The following is a 25,383-nucleotide window of genomic DNA, read 5'->3' as shown; positions in this document are numbered from 1 at the left end:
TTGAATATTACTGTGTACTCAGAACCACCTTACTTAGACACATATACCGACACGTTTTTGTGATGAAATATAATGCAGAAGGAGAGAAGCAAGATGGCAGAGGAGTAGCAGACTGAAACGACATCAGATCCCAGGAGTTAAGCTAGATAGGTATCAACCATTCCGAACATGTACAAACACAAGAGAGACAGAAGAGAAGTGAAGCAGCAATTCTAGGAACAGAAAATCAACCACTTTCTGAAAGGTAGGACATGTGAAGTTAATCTGAAGAGATGGGAAGATAGATCATGGCAGGAGGGGCTGGCTCCCTGGCAAGCGGTGGGGCAGTGGAACACCAAATGAGAAATTTTAGAAGTCTGCTCCACTGAGGGATATCGCTCCAAAGGCTAAGCAGGGGTGGAGTCCTCATGGGGACTGTGTGGTTTCAGGTACCGTGGGTCACAGAAAGATTGGGGGTGTCTGAGTGTGGCAGAGCTTGCCAGGTATCTGAGCAGGGAAGGTGACTACAGAGACAGAGTCAAAGAGTGAGCTTTCAGGTCGGGGTTACCTTAAACCATGATCCAAGGCATTGTCGGACCACTGCTCTTCTAGCAGGGACCCCAAAAGTGGCAAGCCTGGGGAAACTCACCTTCCTGCTCCCGTGGGAATCTGCTGGGCTTAGAGACTCCAAATGGGGCCGTGCGCCAGATATAGAAACACTTGGTCACGGGCCACGTAAGCTCAGAGTGCAGCCAGAGACCAGAGAGACAGGAGTGAATGCTTATCTCTGAGGGCGCACTGAGGACTGGGGCCCTTAGCTCTACCCCTTGGGACCACAGATTGGGATGCCGCCATCTTCATTCCCATCCTTCAAAGCTCCATGGAAAGCATTCAGGGAACAAAAGCTTGGAGAGTGAACATGAGCAGATTACTTAGCCCAGTCCATGGCAAGAGCAGTGCAATTCCGCCTCTGGCAAAGACATTTGAGAATCACTGCAACAGGCCCCTCTTCCAGTAGATCAGCAAGAACATCCAGTCAAGACCAAGATCACTGATCAAGGAGAACAGAGGAACTCCAGAGCTATGGGAAAGCAATGCATAGAATTCATGGCTCTTCCCCCATGATCCATTAGTCTCACAAAGTTAAATTTTTTTAATTTTATTTTGTTTTCTCATTCTGGTTTTTTTTTTTTTTTTAACTCTTCCTCTTTCCTCTTTTAGTGTTTTTTAAACAGTTTATCTAAACAATACCTTTCTAAAAAGAAATCTTTTTAAACTTTCATTGTTACAGTCATATTTTATCACTTTGTTGTATTTAACCTTATTTTTTGTATACATATAGGTGTTTTTTTTCCCCTAAAAAATTTTGGGATACAATTTCTTCTAAGACATCAAAATATACCATAATATAGCACATGGCTTTGTTCTAGTCTCCAGCCTGAGCATATTCCCTCCTTTTATATTTTCTGTTTCCAACCAACTTATCAATTGCTTTCTTAGAATTTTTTTTAAAATTTTCATTTTTGCAGTCATATTCATCCCTTCATTGTGTGTGTGTGTGTGTGTATATATATATATATATTTTTTTTTTTCTCTCCTTGAAATTTTGCCAGGCAATTTCTTCAAAGATACCAAAATACACCCAAAATCAAGTGGGTAGCTTTGTTCTATTCACCAATCTAATATATATATATATGGATAGATAGATATATTAGATATACATATTAGCTATATTAGATATATATATATATATAATAGATATATAGATAGATACATTATATATATATTAGATGTATATATTATAGATATATATAGATCTCTCTATCTATATATATTAGATTGGAAATATATATATATATATATATATATATATTCCCCCCCAATTTTATCCCCCCCCTTCTTCTCCCCTGGGGTTTGGATCTCTTCTGATTTGGTTAGCGTACATTTTTCTGGGGTCTTTTCCACCCTTTTAGTATTTTATTCTCTCATTCATATATTCTTATCTGGATAAAATGACAAGGCAGAAAAACCACAAAAAAAGAAGAAGAGGCAGTACCGATGGCTAGGGACCTAATCTATAAAGACACTGAGAATATGTCAGCTAGAGCTCAGAATGACAATTCTCAAGGTGCTAGCTGGGCTCGAAAAAAGCATGGAGAAATAAAAGAAGTAAAATTTAACCAAACAAATAAAAAAAGCTATTAATGAGTTGCAATGAAAAATAGAGGCTCTTACTGATAGAATAAAGAAGGCAGAAGAGAGAATTAGTGATATAAAGGCCAAATAATGGAGAATAAAGAAGCTGAGCAAAAGAGAGACAAACAACTACTGGACTACGAGGGGAAAATTCAAGAGATAAGTGATACCAGTAGATGAAACAGTATCAAAATAATTTGGATTCCAGAAGAAGAAGAAAGGGAGGGGGCAGAAGGCATACCAGAGTGAATTATAGTGGAGAATTTCTCTAAGATAGCAAAGGGAACAAGTGTAAAAGTATTACTGACAAAGAGAAAATCCTGAGAGCACCTCAGGACAAGAAGTCTCTAACATATAGTGATAGAAATATTAGATTGGTAGCAGACCTATCCACAGAGGCCTGGAAGCCCAGAAGGAACTGGCATGACATATTCAGAGCACTAAATGAGAAATATATGCAGCCAAGAATACTATACCCAAGCTAGGCTATCACTGAAAATAGAAGGAGAGATAAAAAGCTTCCAGGACAAACAAAAATCAAAAATTAAAAGAATTAGCAAACATCAACCAGCCCTACAGGAAATATCAAAAGGGATCCTCTAAGTAAAGAGAGAGCCTAAAAGTAGTACACCAGAAAGGAACAGAGACAATATACAGTAATAGTTACCTTACAGGCAATACAATGGCACTAAATTCATATCTCTCAATAGTTACTCTGAATGTAAATGGGCTAAATGCCCCAATCAAAAGACACAGGGTATCAGAATGGATAAAAAACCAAAACCCATCAATATGCTGTTTACAAGAAACTCATTTTGGACCAAAAGACACCTCCAGATTTAAAGTGACAGGATGGAAAACAATTTACCATGCTAAAGGACATAAAAAGAAAGCTGGGGTGGCAATCCTTATATTAGATCAATTAGATATTAAGCCAAAGACTATAATAAGAGATAAGGAAGGGCACTATATGATACTCAAAAGGTCTGTTCAACAAGAAGATCTAACAATTTTAAATATCTATGCCCGCTACATGGAAGCAGCCACTCACATAAACCAATTAATAACAAAATCAAAGGAACACATTGATAATAATACTATAATATTAGGGGAATTTAACAATCCCCTCACTGAAATGGACAGATCATCCAAGCAAAGGATCAATAAAGAAATAGAGGCCTTAAATGACACACTGGACCAGATGGACACCACAGATATATTCAGAACATTCCATCCCAAAGCAACAGAATACAAATTCTTCTCTGGTACACATAGAACATTCTCCAGAACAGATCACATCCTGGGTCATAAATGAGGTCTCAACCAGTACCAAAAGATTGGGATCATTCCCTGCATATTTTCAAACCACAGTGCTCTGAAGCTAGAAGTCAGCCACAAGAGGAAAGTTGGAAAGAACTCAAATACCTGGAGGCTAAAGAGGATCCTACTAAAGAATTAATGGGTCAACCAGGAAATTAAAGAAGAATTGAAAAAAATCATGGAAACAAATGATAATGAGAAGAGAACTATTCAAACTCTGTGGGACACAGCAAAGGCAGTCCTGAGAAGAAAGTATACAGTGATACTAGCCTTTCTCAAGAAACAAGAAAGGAAATGAAAGAATTTTAAAAATTCATGGAAACAAATGAAAATGAAAACACAACTGTCCAAAATCTTTGGGACACAGCAAAGGCAGTCCTGAGAGTAAAGTGTATAGCAATACAAGCCTTTCTCAAGAAACAAGAAAGTTCTCAAGGACACAACCTAACCCTACACCTAAAGGAGCTGAAGAAAGAACAGCAAAGAAAGCCTAAACCCAGCAGCAGAAGAGAAATCATAAAGATCAGAGAACAAATCAATGAAATAGAAACCAAAAGAACAGTAGAACAAATCAATGAAACTAGGAGTTGATTCCTTGAAAGAATTAATGAGATTGATAAACCCCTGGCCAGACGTATCAAAAAGAAAAGAGAAAGGGGCCAAATTAATAAAATGAATGAAGGTGGAGAGATCACAACCAACACAAAAGAAATGCAAACAATTATAAGAGGATATGATGAACAACTATACGCCAGCAAATTTGACATTCTGGAAGAAATGGATGCATTTCTAGAGACATATAAACTACCAAAACTGAACCAGGAAGAAACAGAAAACCTGAACAGACCAATAATCAGTAAGGAGATTGAAGCAGTCATCAAAATCTCACAACAGGGCACCTGGGTGGCGCAGTGGGTTAAGCCTCTGCCTTCGGCTCTGGTCATGATCTCAGGGTCCTGGGATCAAGACCGAATCAGGCTCTCTGCTCAGCGGGAAGCCTGCTTCCCCCTCCTCTCTCTGCCTGCCTCTCTGCCTACTTGTGATCTCTCTGTGTCAAATAAATAAATAAAATATTTTTTTAAAAAAATCAACAACCAACAAACAAGAGCCCAGGGTTAGATGGCTTCCTGGGGGTATTCTCCCAAACATTTCAAGAAGAATTAATACCTATTCTCCTGACACTGTTCCAAAAAATAGAAATGGAAGGAAAACTTCCAAACTCCTTTTATGAGGCCAGCATTACCTTGATCCCAAAACCAGACAAAGACCCTGCCAAAAAGGAGAATTAAAGACCAATGACCTTGCTAAACAGATGCGAAAATTCTCACCAAAATATTAGCCAATAGGATCCAACAGTACATTAAAAGGACTATTCACCACGACCAAGAGGGATTTATTCCTGGGCTGCAAGGTTGGTTCAACATTCGCAAATCAATCAACGTGATACAATACAAAATAAAAGAACAAGAACCACATGATCCTCTAAATAGATGCTGAGAAAGCATTTGACAAAGTACAGCATCCTTTCTTGATCAAAACTCTTCAAAGTGTAGGGATAGAGGATACATACCTCTATACCATCAAAGCCATCTATGAGAAACCCACAGGGAATACCATTCTCAATGGGGAAAAACTGAGAACTTTTCCCCTATGGTCAGGAACACGGCAGGGATAGCCACTGTCACCACTGCTATTCAATGTACTACTAGAAGTCCTATCCTCAGCAATTAGACAACAAAAAGAAATTAAAGGAATCCAAATTAGCAAAGAAGTAGTGAAACTATCACTCTTTGCAGACGATATGGTACTCCACTCCACAACTGCTAGAACTCAGGAATTCAGTCAAGTGGCAGGATATAAAATCAATGCACAGAAATCAGTTGCATTTCTATACACCAACCACAAGACAGAACAAAGAGAAATTAAGGAGTCAATCCCATTTACAATGGCACTCAAAACCATAAGATACCTAGGAATAAACCTAACCAAAGAGGCAAAGAATCTGTACTCAGAAAACTATATAAAGTACTCATGAAAGAAACTGAGGAAGACACAAAGAAATGGAAAAATGTTCCATGCTCATGGATTGGAAGAACAAATATTTTGAAAATGTCTATGCTACCTAAAGCCATCTACACATTTAATGCAATCCCTATCAAAATACCATCAATGTTTTTGAAGAAATGGCACAACTACTCCTAAAATTTATATGGAACCAGAAAAAACCCCAAATAGCCAGAGGAATGTTGAAAAAGAAAGCCAAAGTCGGTGGCATCACAATTCCAGACTTCAAGCTCTATTACAAAGCTGTCATCATCAACACAGTATGGTATTGGCACAGAAACAGACACACAGATCAATGGAACAGAATAGAGAGCCCAGAAATAGACCCTCGACTCTATGGTCAACTAATCTTCCACAAAGCAGGAAAGAATGTCCAATGGAAAAAAGACAGTCTCTTCCACAAATGGTGTTGAGAAAATGAAAAAAATGAAACTGGACCATTTCCATACACCACACACAAAAACAGACTCAAAATGGATGAAGGGCCTCAATGTGAGAAAAGAATCCATCAAAATCCTTGAGGAGAACACAGGCAGCAACTGCTTCGACCTCCACCACAGCAACTTCTTCCTAGAAACATCACCAAAGGCAAGGGAAGCAAGGGCAAAAATGAACTATTGGGACTTCATCGAGATCAAAGGAAACAGTCAACAAAACCAAAGGACAACTGACAGAATGGGAAAAGATATTTGCAAATGACATTATCAGACAAAGGGCTAGTAGCCAAAATCTATAAAGAACTTTCGAAGCTCAACACCCAAAGAACAAATAACCCAATCCAGAAATGAGCAGAGGACATGAACAGACATTTCTGCAAAGAAGACATCCAGATGGCCAATAGACACATGAAAAAGTGCTCCACATCACTCAGCATCAGGAAAATACAAATCCAAACCACAGTGAGATACCACCTCACACCAGTCAGAATGGCTAAAATGAACAAGTCAGGAAATGACAGATGTTGGCGCGGATACAGAGAAAGGGGAACCCTCTTACACTGTTGGTAGGAATGCAAGCTGGTGCAGCCACTCTGGAAAACAGCATGGAGATTCCTCAGAAAGATGAAAATAGAGCCACCCCATGACCCAGCAATTTCAGTACTGGGTATTTACCCTAAAGATACAAATATAGTGATCCAAAGGGGTACATGCACCCCAATGTTTACAGCAGCAATGTCCACAATAGCCAAACTACGGAAAGAACCTAGATGTCCATAAACAGATGAATGAAAAAAGAAGATGTGGTATATATATACAATGGAATACTAAGCAGCCATCTAAAGAAATGAAATCTTGCCATTTGCAATGATGTGGATGGAACTAGAAGGTATGTGCTGAGCGAAATAAGCCAATCAGAGAAAGATAATTATCGTATGATCTCTCTGATATGAGGAATTTGAGAGGCAAAGTGAGGGATTTGGGGGGGCGGCTAGGGAAGGAAAAAATGAAACAAGATGGGATTGGGAGGGAGACAAACCATAAGAGACTCTTACAAAACAGACGAGGGTTGCTGGGGGGGTGGTGGAGAGGGTGGTTGGGTTATGGACATTGGGGAGGGTATGTGATATGGTGAGTGCTGTGAAGTGTGTAATCCTGACGATTCACAGACCTGTACCCCTGGGACAAATAATTCATCATATATTAATAAAAATAATTTAAAAAAATATAATGCAGAATGAGTGTTTTAATAGCATGGGAAGAGCAGTTAACAAAATTCTTTATACTACATGGTCTCTATTGTGTAAAAAACAATGCCCATTAAAAAGACTGGAAAGAAATGTGCCTAAACTTAACTGCGACTGAACAGTAATTTTTCTACAGCCACAGTCTTCTTTACATGCAAATTTTTTACACTGTGATCTTACTTCATTTGTAACAAGAAAAATATTCAATAGTGGTTTTAGTACAATATTATAAGTACACTAATAGAACTATTTATAAAAACATTTAATATTGGTATCAAAGAGTTATTTCTTTTTTTTTTTTTTTAAAGATTTTATTTATTTTATTTGACAGAGATTACAAGTAGGCAGAGAGGCAGGCAGAGAGAGAGATGAGGAAGCAGGCTCCCTGCTGAGCAGAGAGCCCGATGCGGGGCTTGATCCCAGGACCCTGGGACCATGACCTGAGCCGAAAGCAGAGGCTTAACCCACTGAGCCACCCAGGCGCCCCAAGAGTTATCATTTCTTTTGGGAAGTTTGAATTAAGGTCTGGGATGCAAGGTATTTCAAATATAGCCTAATATAATACAGCAACAGTTTATCAGAAAGAGAACATGTTATTCTTTCAACTGCCAGAAAGTAAGAGCAAGCATGTACCACTAGGGGAATTTAAACAGTTCTATATGACTAGAATAAAGGCTGCAAAAATGGCAAAAGCAGGAGGAATAATGTTTACATACACGTGTTGGGTCCAGATGGTATATGAAGGAGTCCAGAGTTTTTAGAATGAAGAAAATCTAAACCTAGCCAGGTTAGATAACTTGTTTCAATGTTTAATTTCAATACTAAGTAACTCTTGACCCACAACAATCATGTTTGGAAACTTTCTTTCAAATACTTAAACCTAACTAATTTTTCTCCTTTAAAATAAACTGGAGGGGCAGCTGGGTGGCACAATCAATTAAGCAGCAGATTCTTGGTTTCTGCTCAGGTGATGATCTCAGGGTTTCAAGATCAAGCCCCATCTTGGGCTCTGCACTCAACATGGGATCTGCTTCAGATTCTCTTTTCTTGATTCTGGCAGGGTAGAAGTGCAAATCCACTCCTTAAGAAACTCCTTGAGTTTTATACTCAAACAAAGGCAAACAATTTGAGAATTGTTTATTCATTCAAACAAGCTGATCCTAAGTTAAGAACAGTAGGGTCTATTTGCCTAAAGCCACTCTTATCCCCCCCCCCCCTTGGTTAGTTGATATAGAAATTCTTCAAGGACAGGGATGGTTATGAAAGTCAACAGCTTCACTGCTGGAAGGGGCTAACTTGATTTGAAGCAAAGGGTCAAAAACCCACACAGGGCATTATCAGTAAAAGTAGAAAACAAACAAAGTCAGCAGCTATGCTAGTCTGAGGTTGCAGCTTTAGTTGGGCTGAGCTACTGGAGAATTAGTAAAAAATTTAACCAGAAAGTCCTGAAAATGAGAAAGGCATATAGGGGCTGCATAAGGTCTCCACATAGCCTTGAATGATCTGGAGACTAAGTGAACATGCACAGGAGCTCCAAGAGGGTCTGGTGAAAAGTATATGGTTAGGGAGTCTGGAAAACTGCCTAAGTTTTTAAAGCACTCCCTAATCAACACACACCCACTCGTAGAGGGCAGAAGCCTATCTGGCTTGAGATATTTGGGTAGAACCTGTGCTATCAATGACCACTATACTATGCAGAGGAAACAAGCCTAAAAAGTAAAAACGACAATACCATACAAGCTGCAAAGAAGGCAGATCCCACAGATTAAGCCCTAGCCCTAGCAAATTACTAAAAAACCACCACCACCATCCTACTTTGGGGAAAAACCCCAAATGAGAGTTTCCCCAATGTATTATCAAAAATACACTGGGTGACTTTTAACAAATTATGAGACATACAAACAAAAACAGGAAAGTGTGGTCCATACCCAGGAAAAATAGTAAAATAAAAAAATTACTCTGAGTAAGCTCAAATGTTGAATTTAACAAAGACTTCAAATTAACTATTATAAAAATGTTCCAAGAATTAAAAGAAAACATGTTTAGAGAAGTAAAGAAAAATATGATGACAGTGATACAAGTAAGGTAATCTCAACAGTAAAATACTATAAAAAAGAACCATATAGAAACTCAAGGGTTGATATTTTCTAGATGTACCTGTCTTTGATAGCAGTGTAACTATATTTTTATATTGTCATTTAAAAAATATTCAAGCTGCCTTCGGTTCAGGTCATGATCTCAGAGTCCTGGGATCGAGTCCCGCATCGGGCTCTCTGCTCAGCGGGGAGCCTGCTTCCCTCTCTCTCTCTGTCTGCCTCTCCATCTACTTGTGATTTCTCTGTCAAATAAATAAATAAAATCTTTAAAAAAAAAAAAAAAAGAATGTTCATAACACTCTGAGTTACAGGATGTTCAGTAAGTCACTATGCTTTGTAAGCTCTGTAGTAACGTTTGAAAAAAGGTAAAAAAAGATGCCTTAATCCTTTCCTACTGAACTAATCAAATGTATTCAATTAGTTTTCAAATGAAACTGCTTACAACTGATTAGAGAGTATTGTCAACATGGTGTAAAATCAAAGTAGCCAGAGGTAACACTATGTTCGATATCTGTAAAATTAAATTGTTAAAAAGCTAATACATTTTATTTTCATGGTTAGCTTTCAGTGTCTATCAAGAATGTTTCTAGAATTATTCAAGTGTAGCATTTTCAAGAGATTAATAAAGTATTACTTGATACTACAATTCTGGTACTAAGGTATATAAATAAATTTAATACTACTATTCATTAGATTGTAATACTTATGTGCTTATATATATAAATATAGAACAAAATACTATTCACCCATAAAAAAGAACGAAATCCTGCCATTTTTAATAACATGGACAGATCTTCAGGCCATTATGCTAAGTGAATTAAGTCAGAGAAAGACAATCTAAGACAAATACTTATATATGGAATCTAAGAGAAGCTAAACTCATAGAAACAGATGTAACCGTGGTTACTAGAGGGGGTGATAAGGGCTGGAGTAGAGAAATTGGGTGAAAGATACAAACTTTCAGTTATAATGTAAGTTAAAGGGATGAACGGTATACCATGACAACTATAGTTAACACTACATTGTATATTTCAAAGTTGCTAAAAGAATGGATCTTAAAAGTTATCACAAGAAAAAAAATTATAACTGTGAGGTGATGGATAGTAACCAAACTTGTAATCATTTTACAATATTTACATATATCAAGTCACGTTGTATACCTTAAACTTACACAATATTTTATCTCAATAAAACTGGAAAATATCCAATTACTAAATAAGTAAAATTTGTGCCTACGCATACATATATTACTAGTAGGCAGATTTTCCTATTAACAATAAAACAATGGCAATTGGCTCTATTAATAATCTTCCATTATTCCTTGTGATTTTTTAATTAGTGGATACTGACTTTAAATTAAACACAGTTTAAAATGGATTTTGTTATTTTGATTCTTTGATTCCCATAAGAGTGATTACATTTAAGAAACTATTCTTTTTCATTTTTCCTGAATATAATCTATTAAAGAACCACTAGTTTTCCAGATATCCCTTAAAATTTATGCTAGTTTTCCACCTAGTAATATTACAAATATGTATTTTTCAGCCTAATCTATTATCAGGGGAGCAAGCAAACAGCCCACTACTTATGGTAAATCATTACACTATTTTACATTATTTATACAGCTATCCAGGATGATGTTAATAACTGGAGTAGAAAACGTATACTTACTCAGTTATAAATTCAGGGTTTGTAAAGCTGAGGTTGGTTAAATGACCTTCAAGTTTAGAAGACTCGCGTGTATTTAAGGCTGGAGTGGTCTTAGTGGCGAGTACAGCTCTTTTTTCATCTTTTTCAAGTGCTTTTCTCTTCCCACCATTTTGGAAATATTCTCTGCATACACTACAAGGCAAAATGAAATTATATTTTAAAACACTAAAGATAAATATAAAACAAAGTACGAAAACATTAGCCTTTATTAATCAAAATGAGAAATTTCAATTATAAATTCTTACTTTGAAAATGTCACATAGAGGGACACCTGGGTGGCTCAGTGGGTTAAAGCCTCTGCCTTTGGCTTAGGTCCTGATCCCAGGGTGCTGGGATCGAGCCCCACATCAGCCCCACATGGGGCTCTCTGCTCACCAGGGAGCCTGCTTCCCCCTCTCTCTCTGCCTACTTATGATCTCTCTCTCTGTCAAATGCATAAATTAAAAAAGAAAGAAAGAAAGAAAATGTCACATATAGGTTAAGTTTGAGCACCTGTAGCACTTTTAACTACCATACAACAAAGCATAATCTAGATTATATTTAATAAATAAAGAGTATGTTGGAGCGCCTGGGACGCACAGTTGGTTCGCATCTGATATGGTTTCAGCTCAGGTGGTTATCTCAGGGTTATGAGATTGAGCATGAGATCTCCATGCTCAGCAGAGTCTGCTTTGGATTCTATCCCTCTGTCTCTCCCATTTGTGTGCTCTCTCTCTCATTTAAAAAAAAAAAAAAAAGTATGTTTTCAAGGGTACTGATGTGTCTGTATGTTTTGCTGAACTGTATTCTTAACTAAAACTTGAGTTCCTCCAGAAAAGCTTAGATAGCTCTGCTATTCAGTGAGAGCATACAAAAAGAATAGTCATTACAGTTAATTCTGAGCTAGCTTTGCTGGTGATAGACAGATACCCTAATAGTTGTTTCTTAGATCCCTGCTGGTTTATGAAAACAAAATCAGGATGTCAACATATTAAGAATCATTAATCTTCTTATTTGCTGTGAGAGAAGGGAACAAAAATCTAGTTCAGGTAAAAATGGTACTGTCATTACAGGTAAACATTCAGAGAACAAAAGTTTGAATGTAAGAGTGGTTTCTGTAACACCTGGAAAGTATTCTTAACCATCAAGAAGAGATCATTCCTGTCCCAATTCTTTCACTATTAAAATGAAGCGTTTTTGAAGCTGTATCATTTTAAGATCACACAGTTTAGAACACATCAGGTTGCTATCGAGAATCAGAAACTGATGACTGACATAACTTTATAAACAATTTTCTTCATACCTAATACAATTTTAGAGTGAATATAGTAGGGTACCATGCCTGGGTATGTAATAGGACAACAAACATGAATCACAGAATCAAATCAAATATTTATTAGCTATTAAAGAAAGGAATCTTAAGGTAAAATAGACTAATCTAGCTCTGGCCCTTGAGTTTACACTGTGATAGGAAATACACATGTGAAAACAACTGATATAATTATCAAAGCTACTGAAAATGTAGGAGAATGGAATCTTGAAAATTTTTCTTTTTAGATCTTTAAAACACATTATTAGTACATAGAGATCATATTTGAACAAAGCTAGACTATTTTTCTCCACAGACACTGCTCGGTGAATTTCTAGAAATATATGGCAAAAGAAGAATTGAAGCATTAACTTAAAACTGGTTTCTGCAAGCAGAACTACGGTTTAATGCCCACCTCTCCTCCTAAAGGATGCTATTCGTTCAACTTTAGTTTTTTTAGTAACTACTATGAAGACTTTTTAGAAAAAAAAAAAAAGACTTCTTTAATTTTTCCTATGTAGACTTAGTTTTAATTCTTATATGCAGGAGTTAAAACCCATTAATCATAAATCAAGTATTTATTAAATATTAAGAACAGAGAGCTCCCATGTGCCAGGCACATCTGTGATGTGAAAACAAATTGAAGAAGTCACTGCTGTCCCCAAGGAGTTCAGAGTAATGATGACAATTATACAACAATAAAGAAAACAAAATTGAAAAAGACAAAATACAATTGATAAACAACCCAATCAGTAATATACGCTGACATTAAAAATATGAGTAGGAAAAAATCAGGCAAGGAAGAATGTTAGTTTAGGGGTAAGTGATTTCCTGGCTAAGAGAATAGCATGAGTAAAAGCACAGAAAATAAAAAGCTTCATGGATCCTGCAGAGACGGACACCCATTCAAGGTACGTGAAAGGTAAAGTGCCCAGTAGAAAACGGATGGATGGACTCACAAGTAAAAATGCCCTGAGGCCAACACAAATATAGCAGGGAAAGGAAACTAGTTGATACTGGAATAATAAGCAAGCCTCAAATATGGCAAGATTCAAAGGCTAATTTAAAGATGTAGACTTCAGACATCTAATTTAATGACAGAAAGCAGTTTACAGATTTCCTGAGGTGGGGCTAAAACTGCAAAAGTGCTGAATGGAGCTTTTTAATGTGATGGAAATACAGTGGTGGTGATGGTTACAGAAGTGTAAAAATTGTCCATATCCACTGAATTGTATGCTAAAATTGATGCCATTTTGTTGTATATAATTAAACCTCAGTAAAATTGATAAAAAAATGTAGCCTTTACAACCTTAGAATGAATACTAAAAACAATGCCTCTCCAATATGTAACATTTCACTAAGGCATGAAACACAAGAGTAAAGAGCTTGCTTACCTTTTTATTGGGTAGCACCATATACAACTACTGATATTCAAGAATTCCTGAATTATAAAAATAGCAATTTTACATGGTTTAACATCATAGTTATCTAGAAACTTCGTAGCGAAATACTTACAGAGCTAGAATTCCAGATTCTCATAAAATATCAGCCATCTAAATTCCAATCTCCCTATATACTTTCCAAAGAATATATAGATATTTCAGTATAGCAATAAAAGCATATACAGTTCATGCCTATGGCATAACTAGGAACCAGAATAGCACTTCATTTTAGATGTAAATGTTTAAATGTAAATGGAAAATAAAAACCAGAGGCCAACTGAACTGGCTTTGGAGTCCCCCAAAGTACAGTCAGATGATGACTCTATAAAAAGAGGGTAAGATATCAAGGGGTCTTAAAAGTGGCAAAAAAAACAGATTAACACCAGTAAGATATACCATCCAAGAGAGGGGTCCAACTCTGAGTGGGAAATTTTAAGAAAAGATTTGGGACATTGTGAACTAGAGCATTAGCCACTGGAAGGTCAAGAGGACATCATACACAGACATACACAAAAAGTATATGTCTCCAAAAAGAAGAGCCTTGAAAAAACTGCTTCCGGGAAAGAAAAGAGGCACCTTGAAAAAAGGAAGTATCTCTGGAGACTTGGTGATAAAGGAAAAAAATGAAGCAATTAAGGATAATGAGATGTTATAATCTACACATAGTAAGAAAATCATATATCAGACCAAAAGAGGACAATATTTATTAAGGGAACCATACTCTTGTATTTGTGGCAAACAAGCAAGGTTCTTTGGATTTAAAGAACAGAGTAATCCACACAAACTCCTATCTACCTACCTGCCCAATGAACCCAGAAACCAGAAAAGGTTCTATTAGAGGGAAAGAGAAAAATAATCAAAACTTTTAAGTGAATGAAAATTCTCAAAAACACAGAGCCAAAAACAGCCATAAAAGAGAAAAATAAAAGAAAATTACACATAATTTAGTAAGCAACTGCATATATGAAAGAATATTTCATATCTGAAATAAAACTGAGAGCAAAAAGGAATAAATAATGGAGAGATATTCCATAAATATGAATAGGAAGATACAATACAGTCACAACAGCAGTCCTTCCCAAATTGATCTACAAATTTAATACAATCCCAATCAAAATCACAGCAAATTATTTTGTGGATACCAACAAACCAATTTTAAAGTTTATATGGAGAGGTAAAAGACCCAGAATAGCCAATACAATATTGAAGGACTGACCACTATCTGACTTCCTGTAACTTACTATAAAGTTACAGTGATCAGAAGAGTGTGGTGTTGGTGAAAGAATGGGCAACTAGATCCATGGAACAAAAGAGCAAAGCAATGCAATGGGGGTAAAGACAGTCTTTTCACCAAATGTTGCTGGAATGACAACTAAATACCAAAAAATGAACCTAAACATAGACATTACACGCTTCACAACAATTTACTCAAAATGGATCACAGTAAAACACAAACCTATCTTAAAGGGTTTTATAAATTTTCTAGGAGAAAATCTGGGTGACCCTGGGCTTGGCAATGACTTTTCTGATATAATACCAAAGTCAAGATCCATGAAAGAAAGAATTGAGAATTAGACTTCATTAGAATTAAAAACTGCTTTGCAGAAGAGAATGAGAGAATGAGAAAAGAATGAGAACACAAGCCACAGACTGAGAGAAAATCCCTGCAAAGGCATAGCTGATGAAGGACTCCTATCTGAAATATATGAAGAACTCTTAAAACTTAATATTAAGAAAATAAACAAACAAACAAAAAAACCCCAACCCTGAACAGATACCTTACCACAAGCATAACAAATAGCATGGAGGATAAGGGGAGATGGAGAGGAGAAAGGAGTTGAGGGAAATTGGAAGGGGAGGTGAACTATAAGAGACTATGAAAAACAATTTGAGGGTTTTGACGGGGCGGGGGGTGGGAGGCTGGGGGAACCAGGTGGTGGGTATTGGAGAGGGCACGAATTGCATGGAGCACTGGTGTGGTGCAAAAACAATGAATACTGTTACGCTGAAAAAAATAAATAAATTAAAAAAAAAAAGATACCTTACCACGGAAGATATACAGATAGGAAATAAGCATATGAAAAGATGCTCCAGGTCATATGTCACTAGGGAAATGCAAATTAAAATTGCAATTTACTACTACACACAAATAGCATAGACAAAATCCTGAACATTAAAACCACCAACTGCTGGGGTGCCTGGGTGGCTCAGTGGGTTAAGCCTCTGCCTTCGGCTCAGGTCATGATCTCAGGGTCCTGGGATCGAGCCCCGCATTGGGCTCTCTACTCAGTGGAGAGTCTGCTTCCTCCTCTCTCTCTGCCTGCTTCTGCCTACTTGTGACCTCTCTCTGTCAAATAAATAAAGAAAATCTTTAAACAAACAAACAAACAAACAAAACACCAACTGCTGATAAAGATGTGGGGCAATAAGAACTCTTATTCGTTACTAGTGGGAATACAAAGTGAAAAAGTAAACACATTTTTACCATACAATACAGCAATCACACTCCTTGATATTTGCCCCCCCCACCAAAAGGAAAACTCACTTCCACACAAAAACCTGCAGATTGATGTTTACAGCAATTTTATTCATAACTGCCAAAACTTGGAAGCAATCAAGATGTCCTTTAGTAGATGAGTAAAGAAAGAACTTGTGGTATAGCAAAACAATGTATTATTATTTAGTGCTAAAAAGAAATGAGCTATTGAGCCATGAAAAGACAATGAAGAACCTTAAATGCACATTATTAAATGAAGATGCCAATATGAAAAGGCTATATATTGTGATTCCAACTTTTTGACATTCCAAAATGCAGGACTATGGAAAGAGTTAAAAACATCTGTGATTGTCAGGAGTATGGCGAAAGAAGGGATATGCAGATAAAGTAGAGAGGATTTTTAGGGCAGTGAAAATATTCTGTGTGATACTATACTGGTGAATACTTATCATTATACATTTGTCAAAACCCACAGAATACACAAAACCAAAAGCAAGCCCTAATGTAAACAAACTATGGACTCCGGGTGATAATGATATGTCAATGTGGTTCATCAATTACAATAAATGTACTACTCTAGTGTACCACTATGTTGATACTGGAGGATATTGTGCGTATGTGTGGGTTGGGTGTACATGGGAATTGTGCTTTCTGCTCAATATTACTGTGACCCTAAAATTGCACTAAAAAATAAAGTTTACTTGAAAGGAAAAAACCCTCAGTTCAGAACAGATCTCACATGCCCCCTGATGAAATACACTGAGGACACAATACCACCTATGTGATATTCCTGCTAATATACTTAAATCTAATGACAAAAAAACAACCATACAAATCCAAACTGAGAGTCTGTAAAACTTGTAAAATTTTATAAAAGAAAAAGAAAAAAAAGGAGATTCCACATATGAGGGAAATCATATGGTATTGTTTTTCTCTGACTTATTTTGCTTAACAAGAGACAAACAGAGTTGCTGGAGGGAAGGTGGGTAGAGGGATGGGCTAAATGGGTGATGGGTGGTGTGCCTGGATGGGCTCAGTTGGTTAAGGTGGTGGGCTCCCTGCTTAATGCGGAGTCTGCTTTTTTCTTGCTGACCCTTACCCCACTCATGCTTGCTCTCTCTCTCTCTCAAATAAATAAAATCTTAAAAAGGGGGGGGGGGTACCTAGGTGATCACTCCATTAAGCGGTTGACTCTTGATTTCTGCTCAGTCCTGGGATCAAGCCCAATGCACATGGAAGTTGGCTTTAGGATTCTCTCTCTACTCCTCCCCCAGCTCACACACACATTCTCTCTCAAATAAATAAATGAATCTTTATGTGGTGCTTGGGTGGCTCAGTTGGTTAAGCGTCTGCCTTTGACTCAGGTCATGATCTTGGGGGTCCTGGGATTGAGCCCTGCGTCAGGCTCTCTGCTCAGTGGGGAGTCAACTTCTCCTTTTCCCTCTGTGTACTCACTCTCACTCTTGCTCTTTCTCAAGTAAATAAATAAAATCTTTAAAAAATTTTTAAATAAATAAATCTCTAAAAAATGACTATAATCTTAATAAATAAATAAATAAAATGGGTGATGGGTATTAAGGAGGGCATCTGTTGTGAGGAGCACAGGGCATTAAATTTAAGTGATGAATCACTAATTCTACTCCTGCAACTAATATTACACTATATGTTAACTAACTAGAATTTAAATAAAAACTTGAAACAAAAAGAGAGAGAGAGAGAGAGAGAAAGTGAGAGAGAAAGAGGAAGAGAGAAAGCTAGAGAATTTGCCTCAACTAAGTGCAATGACACAATTTAAAGTACTAGGAATGAAAGTCTTCTGATTTCTGGAACTGACTCCCAAACAGTTCAGCAGAGAATGAAGGGGAAAAGAGGAGAGGGTAGGGAGTACATGGAAAGAAGACAGAAAATAAGACTAAAGCAGAGAAACATTGTTTTCAGAAGCTGAAGGAAAGAAGGTGTGACTCAAGGATTTTTATCTAGCTAAGCTGTGCAATTTGTAACAAAACTATAGAAAGACGGCTTTTGGTATGTAAGAACTCAGGGAACATCATAGTTGCAAGCTGCTCTTAAAGGATTTACTGGAAGATGAATTTCATCCATGAGATGACTGAGAAATGTTAATGAAGAGACTGGTAATGAATAAAAACGGGAAACTTTATAATGCTGAAGGCCACAATTTCCAAAGAAAATGCAATAGTTATGAATATTTATGTGCCATTTATCATAGCAGCCATCTTCACAAAGCAGAAACTCCATGAGATGCATGGAGAAATAGACACAACTAACAATAGGGAACTTTAAGACACAATTCAATCAACTGAATGAATATTAGGCAAGAGCAGAAAAGCCAGAAGGAGCAGAATAAAGTTTATCTTATTAACATAACAAACTCTGCTCTCTAATAGAAAGTATAGCTTCTTTTTGAGTGCACACTGAATATTCATAAAAATTACCATACATATGTATTATGTCATGAAGAAAACCACAGTAAGAGTCACAGAAAAATAATAAAACAGATGAAATCATCCAATCATAATGCAATAAAAGCAGAACAAAATAAAACAAAAAGTCCTTCACCTATAAATTTAAATCCATTAATATAATTCACTGCATTCATATATTTACATAGACTCATATTCATTTCCACAGATGCTGAAAGGACATTCAGCAAATTCAACACCTATTCCTAATAAAAACACTCAGTAAAATAGGCATTGGTGAATACTTCCTAACTGTAAAATTATACATACATATCAGCCAAAAAGCCAGTAATGTTTTTAATGGCGACACACCAAACACATGATTGCTAAATTTATAAGGCAAAATTATGCAACAGAAAAAAGCATTGGTCAAAAGAACTAGAGAGAAAGAGAAGAGGAGTCAAAACAGCAGAGGAGTAGCAGACTGAGACGACATCAGGTGACAGGAGTTCAGCTAGATAGTTATCTAGCTATAGTTGAACACCTATAGCTAGTTATCTAGCTAGATAGTTGAACACCTACAAACCCAACAGGAGATCAACGAGAAGAGCAACAATTCTAGGAACAGAAAATTGACCACTTTCTGAAAGGTAGATCTTGCGGAGAAGCCAATCCAAAGCTACAGGAAGAGAGACCACGGGGATGGGGCTGGCTCCCAACAAGCGGTGGAGCAATGGAGCACAAAATCTGAACTGTTAGAAGTCTGCTTCACTGAGGGACATCGCTCCAGAGTGGGGGTGGAGCCCTCATGGGGACAGTGTGGTTTCAGGTCCCGCGGGGTTACAGAAGGATGGGGATGGCTTGAGTGTAGCAGAGCTCACAGGTATCAGAGCAGGGAAACCGACTACTGAGTGAGCTCTCTCAGCCTGGGGTTACCATAAACAGCACAGTTGAGCAGGAAAACCACAAGTGTCCGATCTGGGGAGACTCACCTTCCTTCTCTGGAGGCAAGAAGCTGCTGGGTTTGGAGACTCCAAATGGAGACTCCAAATGGACTCCAATGTGTCAGAGACAGAAACGCTCGGTCACAGGCCGGGTGAACTTGGAGCGTGGCCAGAGACCAGGGAGACGGGAGTGATAGACCACCTTTCTCCAAAGGCACAAGGAGGAGTGGGGGCCCGAGCTCTCTGCTCCTCCGGGCCAGAGATTGGGAGGCCACCGTTTTCATTCCCATCCTCCAGAGCTCTATGAAAACCATTCAGGTAACAAAGGTTCCCGAGAGCAAACCTGAGCAAATTAATTAGCCCGCTCCCTGGCAAGGGCTGAGCAATTCTGCCTTGGGCAAAGACATTTCAAATTCACTGCAACAGGCACCTCCCCCAGAAGATGAGCAAGAAGAGCCAGCCATGACCAGGCTCACTGACCAAGGAGAACAGAGGAATTTCAGAGGAGGAGAAAGCAAAGCATGGAATTCATAGCTTTCTCCCCATGATTCTTTAGTCTTGCAAAGTTAATTAAATTTCTTTAATTTTATTTTTTCCTTATTCTAATTTTTTTTAACTTTTCCTCTTTCCTTTTTTAACATTCTTAGTTTATCTTAACAGTACCTTTTTTTAAAAAAAATATTTATATAAACCTTCATTATCATAGAAATATTTTATCCTTCATTGTATCTAACTTTATTTTTTGTATACATAGAGGGCTTTTTCTTATTAAAAAAAAAAAAAAAAACCTTTGGGATACAATATCTTCCAACAGATCAAAATATACCCTAAATCGACCAAAGGGCTTTGTTCTAAGTCTCAAGCCCGAGCAAATTCTCTCCACTTTCTTTTTCTTTTTCCAACCAACTTATCTTACCAATTCCTTTCTCAGAATTTATTTTTATCTTCATCTTTACAGTCATATTCCATCCCTTCATCATGTTTACTCTTATTTTGGTATATATATGTTTTTCTTTCTTTAAAATGTTTGAGAGGTAGTTTCTTCCAAGAGACCAAAATAAACCCAAATTGGCTCAGTTCTACTCACCAGTCTAATATAAATGTATGTATGTATGTATGTATATGTAAATATATGTATTATGTATATGTACATATATTATACATATATTATATATATGTATGCATTTTTGAATTTTTTAAAATTACATTTTAACCCCTTTTTTCTCCCCCCAATTTGGGATCTCATCTGATTTCGTTAGCATACATTTCTCTGGGGTCTTTGCCACCCTTTTAGTATTTTATTCTCTCATTCATATATTCTTATCTGGATTAAATTACAATGCGGAAAAACTCACCACAAAATAAAGAGCAATAGGAAGTACTGAAGGCTAGGGACCTAATCAATATGGACATTAAGAATATGTCAGAACTAGTGTTCAGAATGACAATTCTCTAGGTGCTAAGAGGGCTCGAAAAAGGCATGGAATATATTAGAGAAACCCTGTCTGGAGAAATAAAAGCCCTTTCTGGAGAAATAAAAAAACTAAAATCTAACCAAGCTGTTATCAAAAAAGGTATTAATAAGGTGCAATAAAAAACAGAGGCTCTTACTGCTAGGATAAATGAGGCATAAGAGAGATTTAGTGATATAGAAGACCAAACCATGGAGAATAAAGAAGCTGAACAAAAGAGAGACAACTACTGGACCACGAGGGGAGAATCTGAGAGATAAGTGATACTATAAGATGAAACAGTATTAAAATAATGGGGATTCCAGAAGAAGAGGAAAGAGAGAGGGGAGCAGAAGGTATACAGGAGCAAATTATAGTGGAGAATTTCCCTAATATGGCAAAGGGAACAACCAATAAAATCCAGGAGGCACAGAGAACCCCCTCAAAATCAATAAAAATAGGTCCATGCCCCATCATCTAATAGTAAAACTTACAAGTCTTAGTGACAAAGAGAAAATCCTGAAAGCACCTCAGGACAAGAAGTCTGTAATATACAATGATAAAAATATTAGGCTGGCAGCAGACCTATCCACAGAGACCTATCTGGCAGGCCAGAAAGAACTGGCATGATTTATTCAGAGCACTAAATGAGAAAAACCTGCAGCCAAGAATACGATATCCAGCTAGGCTATCATTGAAAATAGAAGGAGAGATAAAAATCTTCCAGGACAAACAAAAACTAAAACAATTTGCAAACGTCAAGCTAGTCCTACAGGAAATATTGAAAGGGGTCCTCTAAGCAAAGAGAGAGCGTAAAATAGAACAGAAAGGAACAGAGACAATGTATAGGTAACTGTCACCTTACAGGCAATACAATGGCACTAAAATCATATCTTTCAATAGTTACCCTGAATGTAACAGGGCTAAATGCCCCAATCAAAAGACACAAGGTATTAGAATGGATAAAAAACCAAAACCCATCAATATGCTATCTATAAGAAATTCATTTTAGACCCAAAGACACCTCCAGATTTAAAGTGAGGGGGTAGAAAACAATTGTCCATGCTAAGCACCATCAAACAAAGAGCTGGGGTGGCAATCCTTAAGATTTTAAGCCAAAGACTATAATAAGAGATGAGGAAGGACACTATATCATACTCAAAGGGTCTGTTCAACAAGAAGATCTAACAACATTAAATATCTACACCCGTAACGTGGGAGCAGCCGACTATATAAACCAATTAAAAACAAAATCAAAGAAACACATTGACAATAAGACATAATAGTAGGGGAGTTTAACACTCCCCTCACTGAAATGGACAGATCATCCAAAGAAAAGATAAACAAGGAAATAAAGGCCTTAAATGACAAACTGGACCTGACAGACATCACAGATATATTCAGAACATTCCATCCCAAAGCAAAAGATTACACATTCTTCTCTAGTACACATGGAACATTCTCCAAAATAGATCATACCATGGTCACACATCAGGCTTCAACTGGTACGAAAAGATTGGGATCAATCCCTGCGTATTTTCAGACCACAATGCTCTGAAGCTAGAACTCAGCCACAAGAGGAAAGAACTCAAATACCTGGAGGCTAAAGAGCATACTATTAAAGAATGAATGGGTCAACCAGGAAATTAAAGAAGAATTGAAAAACTTCATGGAAACAAATGATAATAACACAACTGTTCAAATCTGTGGGACACAGCAAAGGCAGTCCTGAGAGTAAAGTACATAGCAATACAAGCCTTTCTCAAGAAACAAGAACGTTCTCAAGGACACAACCTAACCCTACATCTAAAGGAGCTGTAGAAAGAACAGCAAAGAAAGCCTAAACCCAGCAGCAGAAGAGAAATCATAAAGATCAGAGCACAAATCAATGAAATAGAAACCAAAAGAACAGTAGAACAAATCAACGAAACTAGGAGTTGATTCGTTGAAAGAATTAATGGGATTGACAAACCCCTGGCCAGACTTATCAAAAAGAAAAGAGAAAGGACCCAAGTTAAAAAAGATCATGAAAGAAAGAGGAGAGATCACAACCAACACCAAAGAAATACAAAAAATTATAAGAACAGATGATGAGCAACTATATGCCAAAAATCTGACAATCTGGAAGAAATGGATGCATTCCTAGAGACATATAAACTACCAAAACTGAACCCGGAAGAAACAGAAAACCTGAACAGACCATAACCAGCAAGGAGATTGAAGCAGTCATCAAAAATCTCCCAACAAACAAGAGCCCAGGGTTAGACGGCTTCCCGGGGGCATTCTCCCAAACATTTCAAGAAGAATTAATACCTATTCTCCTGACACTGTTCCAAAAAATAGAAATGGAGGAAAACTTCCAAACTCATTTTATGAGGCCAGCATCACATTGATCCCAAAACCAGACAAAGACCCTGCCAAAAAAGGAGAATTAAAGACCAATAACCTTGCTAAACAGATGCGAAAATTCTCACCAAAATATTAGCCAATAGGATCCAACAGTACATTAAAAGGACTATTCACCACGACCAAGAGGGATTTATTCCTGGGCTGCAAGGTTGGTTCAACATTCGCAAATCAATCAACGTGATACAATACAAAATAAAAGAACAAGAACCACATGATCCTCTAAATAGATGCTGAGAAAGCATTTGACAAAGTACAGCATCCTTTCTTGACCAAAACTCTTCAAAGTGTAGGGATAGAGGGTTCATACCTCTATACCATCAAAGCCATCTATGAGAAACCCACAGCGAATACCATTCTCAATGGGGAAAAACTGAGAACTTTTCCCCTATGGTCAGGAACACGGCAGGGATAGCCACTGTCACCACTGCTATTCAATGTACTACTAGAAGTCCTATCCTCAGCAATCAGACAACAAAAAGAAATTAAAGGAATCCAAATCGGCAAAGAAGTAGTGAAACTATCACTCTTTGCAGATATGATACTTTGTGTGGAAAACCCGAAAGACTCCACTCCACAACTGCTAGAACTCATACAGGAATTCAGTCAAGTGGCAGGATATAAAATCAATGCACAGAAATCAGTTGCATTTCTATACACCAACCACAAGACAGAACAAAGAGAAATTAAGGAGTCCATCCCATTTACAATGGTGCTCAAAACCATAAGATACCTAGGAATAAACCTAACCAAAGAGGCAAAGAATCTGTACTCAGAAAACTATATAAAGTACTCATGAAAGAAACTGAGGAAGACACAAAGAAATGGAAAAATGTTCCATGCTCATGGATTGGAAGAACAAATATTTTGAAAATGTCTATGCTACCTAAAGCCATCTACACATTTAATGCAATCCCTATCAAAATACCATCAATGTTTTTGAAGAAATGGCACGACTACTCCTAAAATTTATATGGAACCAGAAAAAACCCCGAATAGCCAGAGGAATGTTGAAAAAGAGAGCCAAAGTCGGTGGCATCACAATTCCAGACTTCAAGCTCTATTACAAAGCTGTCATCATCAACACAGTATGGTATTGGCACAGAAACAGACACACAGATCAATGGAACAGAATAGAGAGCCCAGAAATAGACCCTCAACTCTATGGTCAACTAATCTTCCACAAAGCAGGAAAGAATGTCCAATGGAAAAAAGACAGTCTCTTCCACAAATGGTGTTGAGAAAATGAAAAAAATGAAACTGGACGATTTCCATACACCACACACAAAAATAGACTCACAATGGATGAAGGGCCTCACTGTGAGAAAGGAATCCATCAAAATCCTTGAGGAGAACACAGGCAGCAACCTCTTCGACCTCAGCCACAGCAACTTCTTCCTAGAAACATCCCCAAAGGCAAGGGAAGCAAGGGAAAAAATGCACTATTGGGACTTCATCGAGATCAAAAGCTTATGCATAGCAAAGGAAACAGTCAACAAAACCAAAAGACAACTGACTGAATGGGAGAAGATATTCGCAAATGACATTATCAGATAAAGGGCTACTATCCAAAATCTATAAAGAACTTACGAAGCTCAACACCCAAAGAACAAATAACCCAATCCAGAAATGAGTAGAGGACATGAACAGACATTTCTGCAAAGAAGATATCCAGATGGTCAACAGACACATGAAAAAGTGCTCCACATCACACAGCATCAGGGAAATACAAATCAAAACCACAGTGAGATACCACCTCACGCCAGTCATAATAGCTAAAATTAGCAACTCAGGAGACGACAGATGCTGGCGAGGATGCAGAGAAAGGGGAACCCTCCTACACTGCTGGTGGGAATGGAAGCTGGTGCAGCCACTCGGCAAAACAG

The 25,383-nt window shown here is 37.4% G+C and overlaps 1 protein-coding gene across 1 annotated transcript in view; it reads right to left on the bottom strand.

Moving 5' to 3' along the window:
- Positions 1-25,383, bottom strand: part of BMT2 (base methyltransferase of 25S rRNA 2 homolog) — a 106,152-nt gene that overhangs the window by 56,524 nt on the left and 24,245 nt on the right. Inside the window, exon 3 of the mRNA XM_059396547.1 lies at positions 11,011-11,181. Coding sequence (XP_059252530.1) covers positions 11,011-11,181 — 171 coding nt within the window. The remainder of the gene's footprint in view (positions 1-11,010; positions 11,182-25,383) is intronic.

This window comes from Mustela nigripes, chromosome 4 (assembly GCF_022355385.1).
Source record: "Mustela nigripes isolate SB6536 chromosome 4, MUSNIG.SB6536, whole genome shotgun sequence".
NCBI classification, from domain to species: domain Eukaryota; kingdom Metazoa; phylum Chordata; class Mammalia; order Carnivora; family Mustelidae; genus Mustela; species Mustela nigripes.
This window is presented reverse-complemented; position numbering and strand designations above follow the sequence as displayed.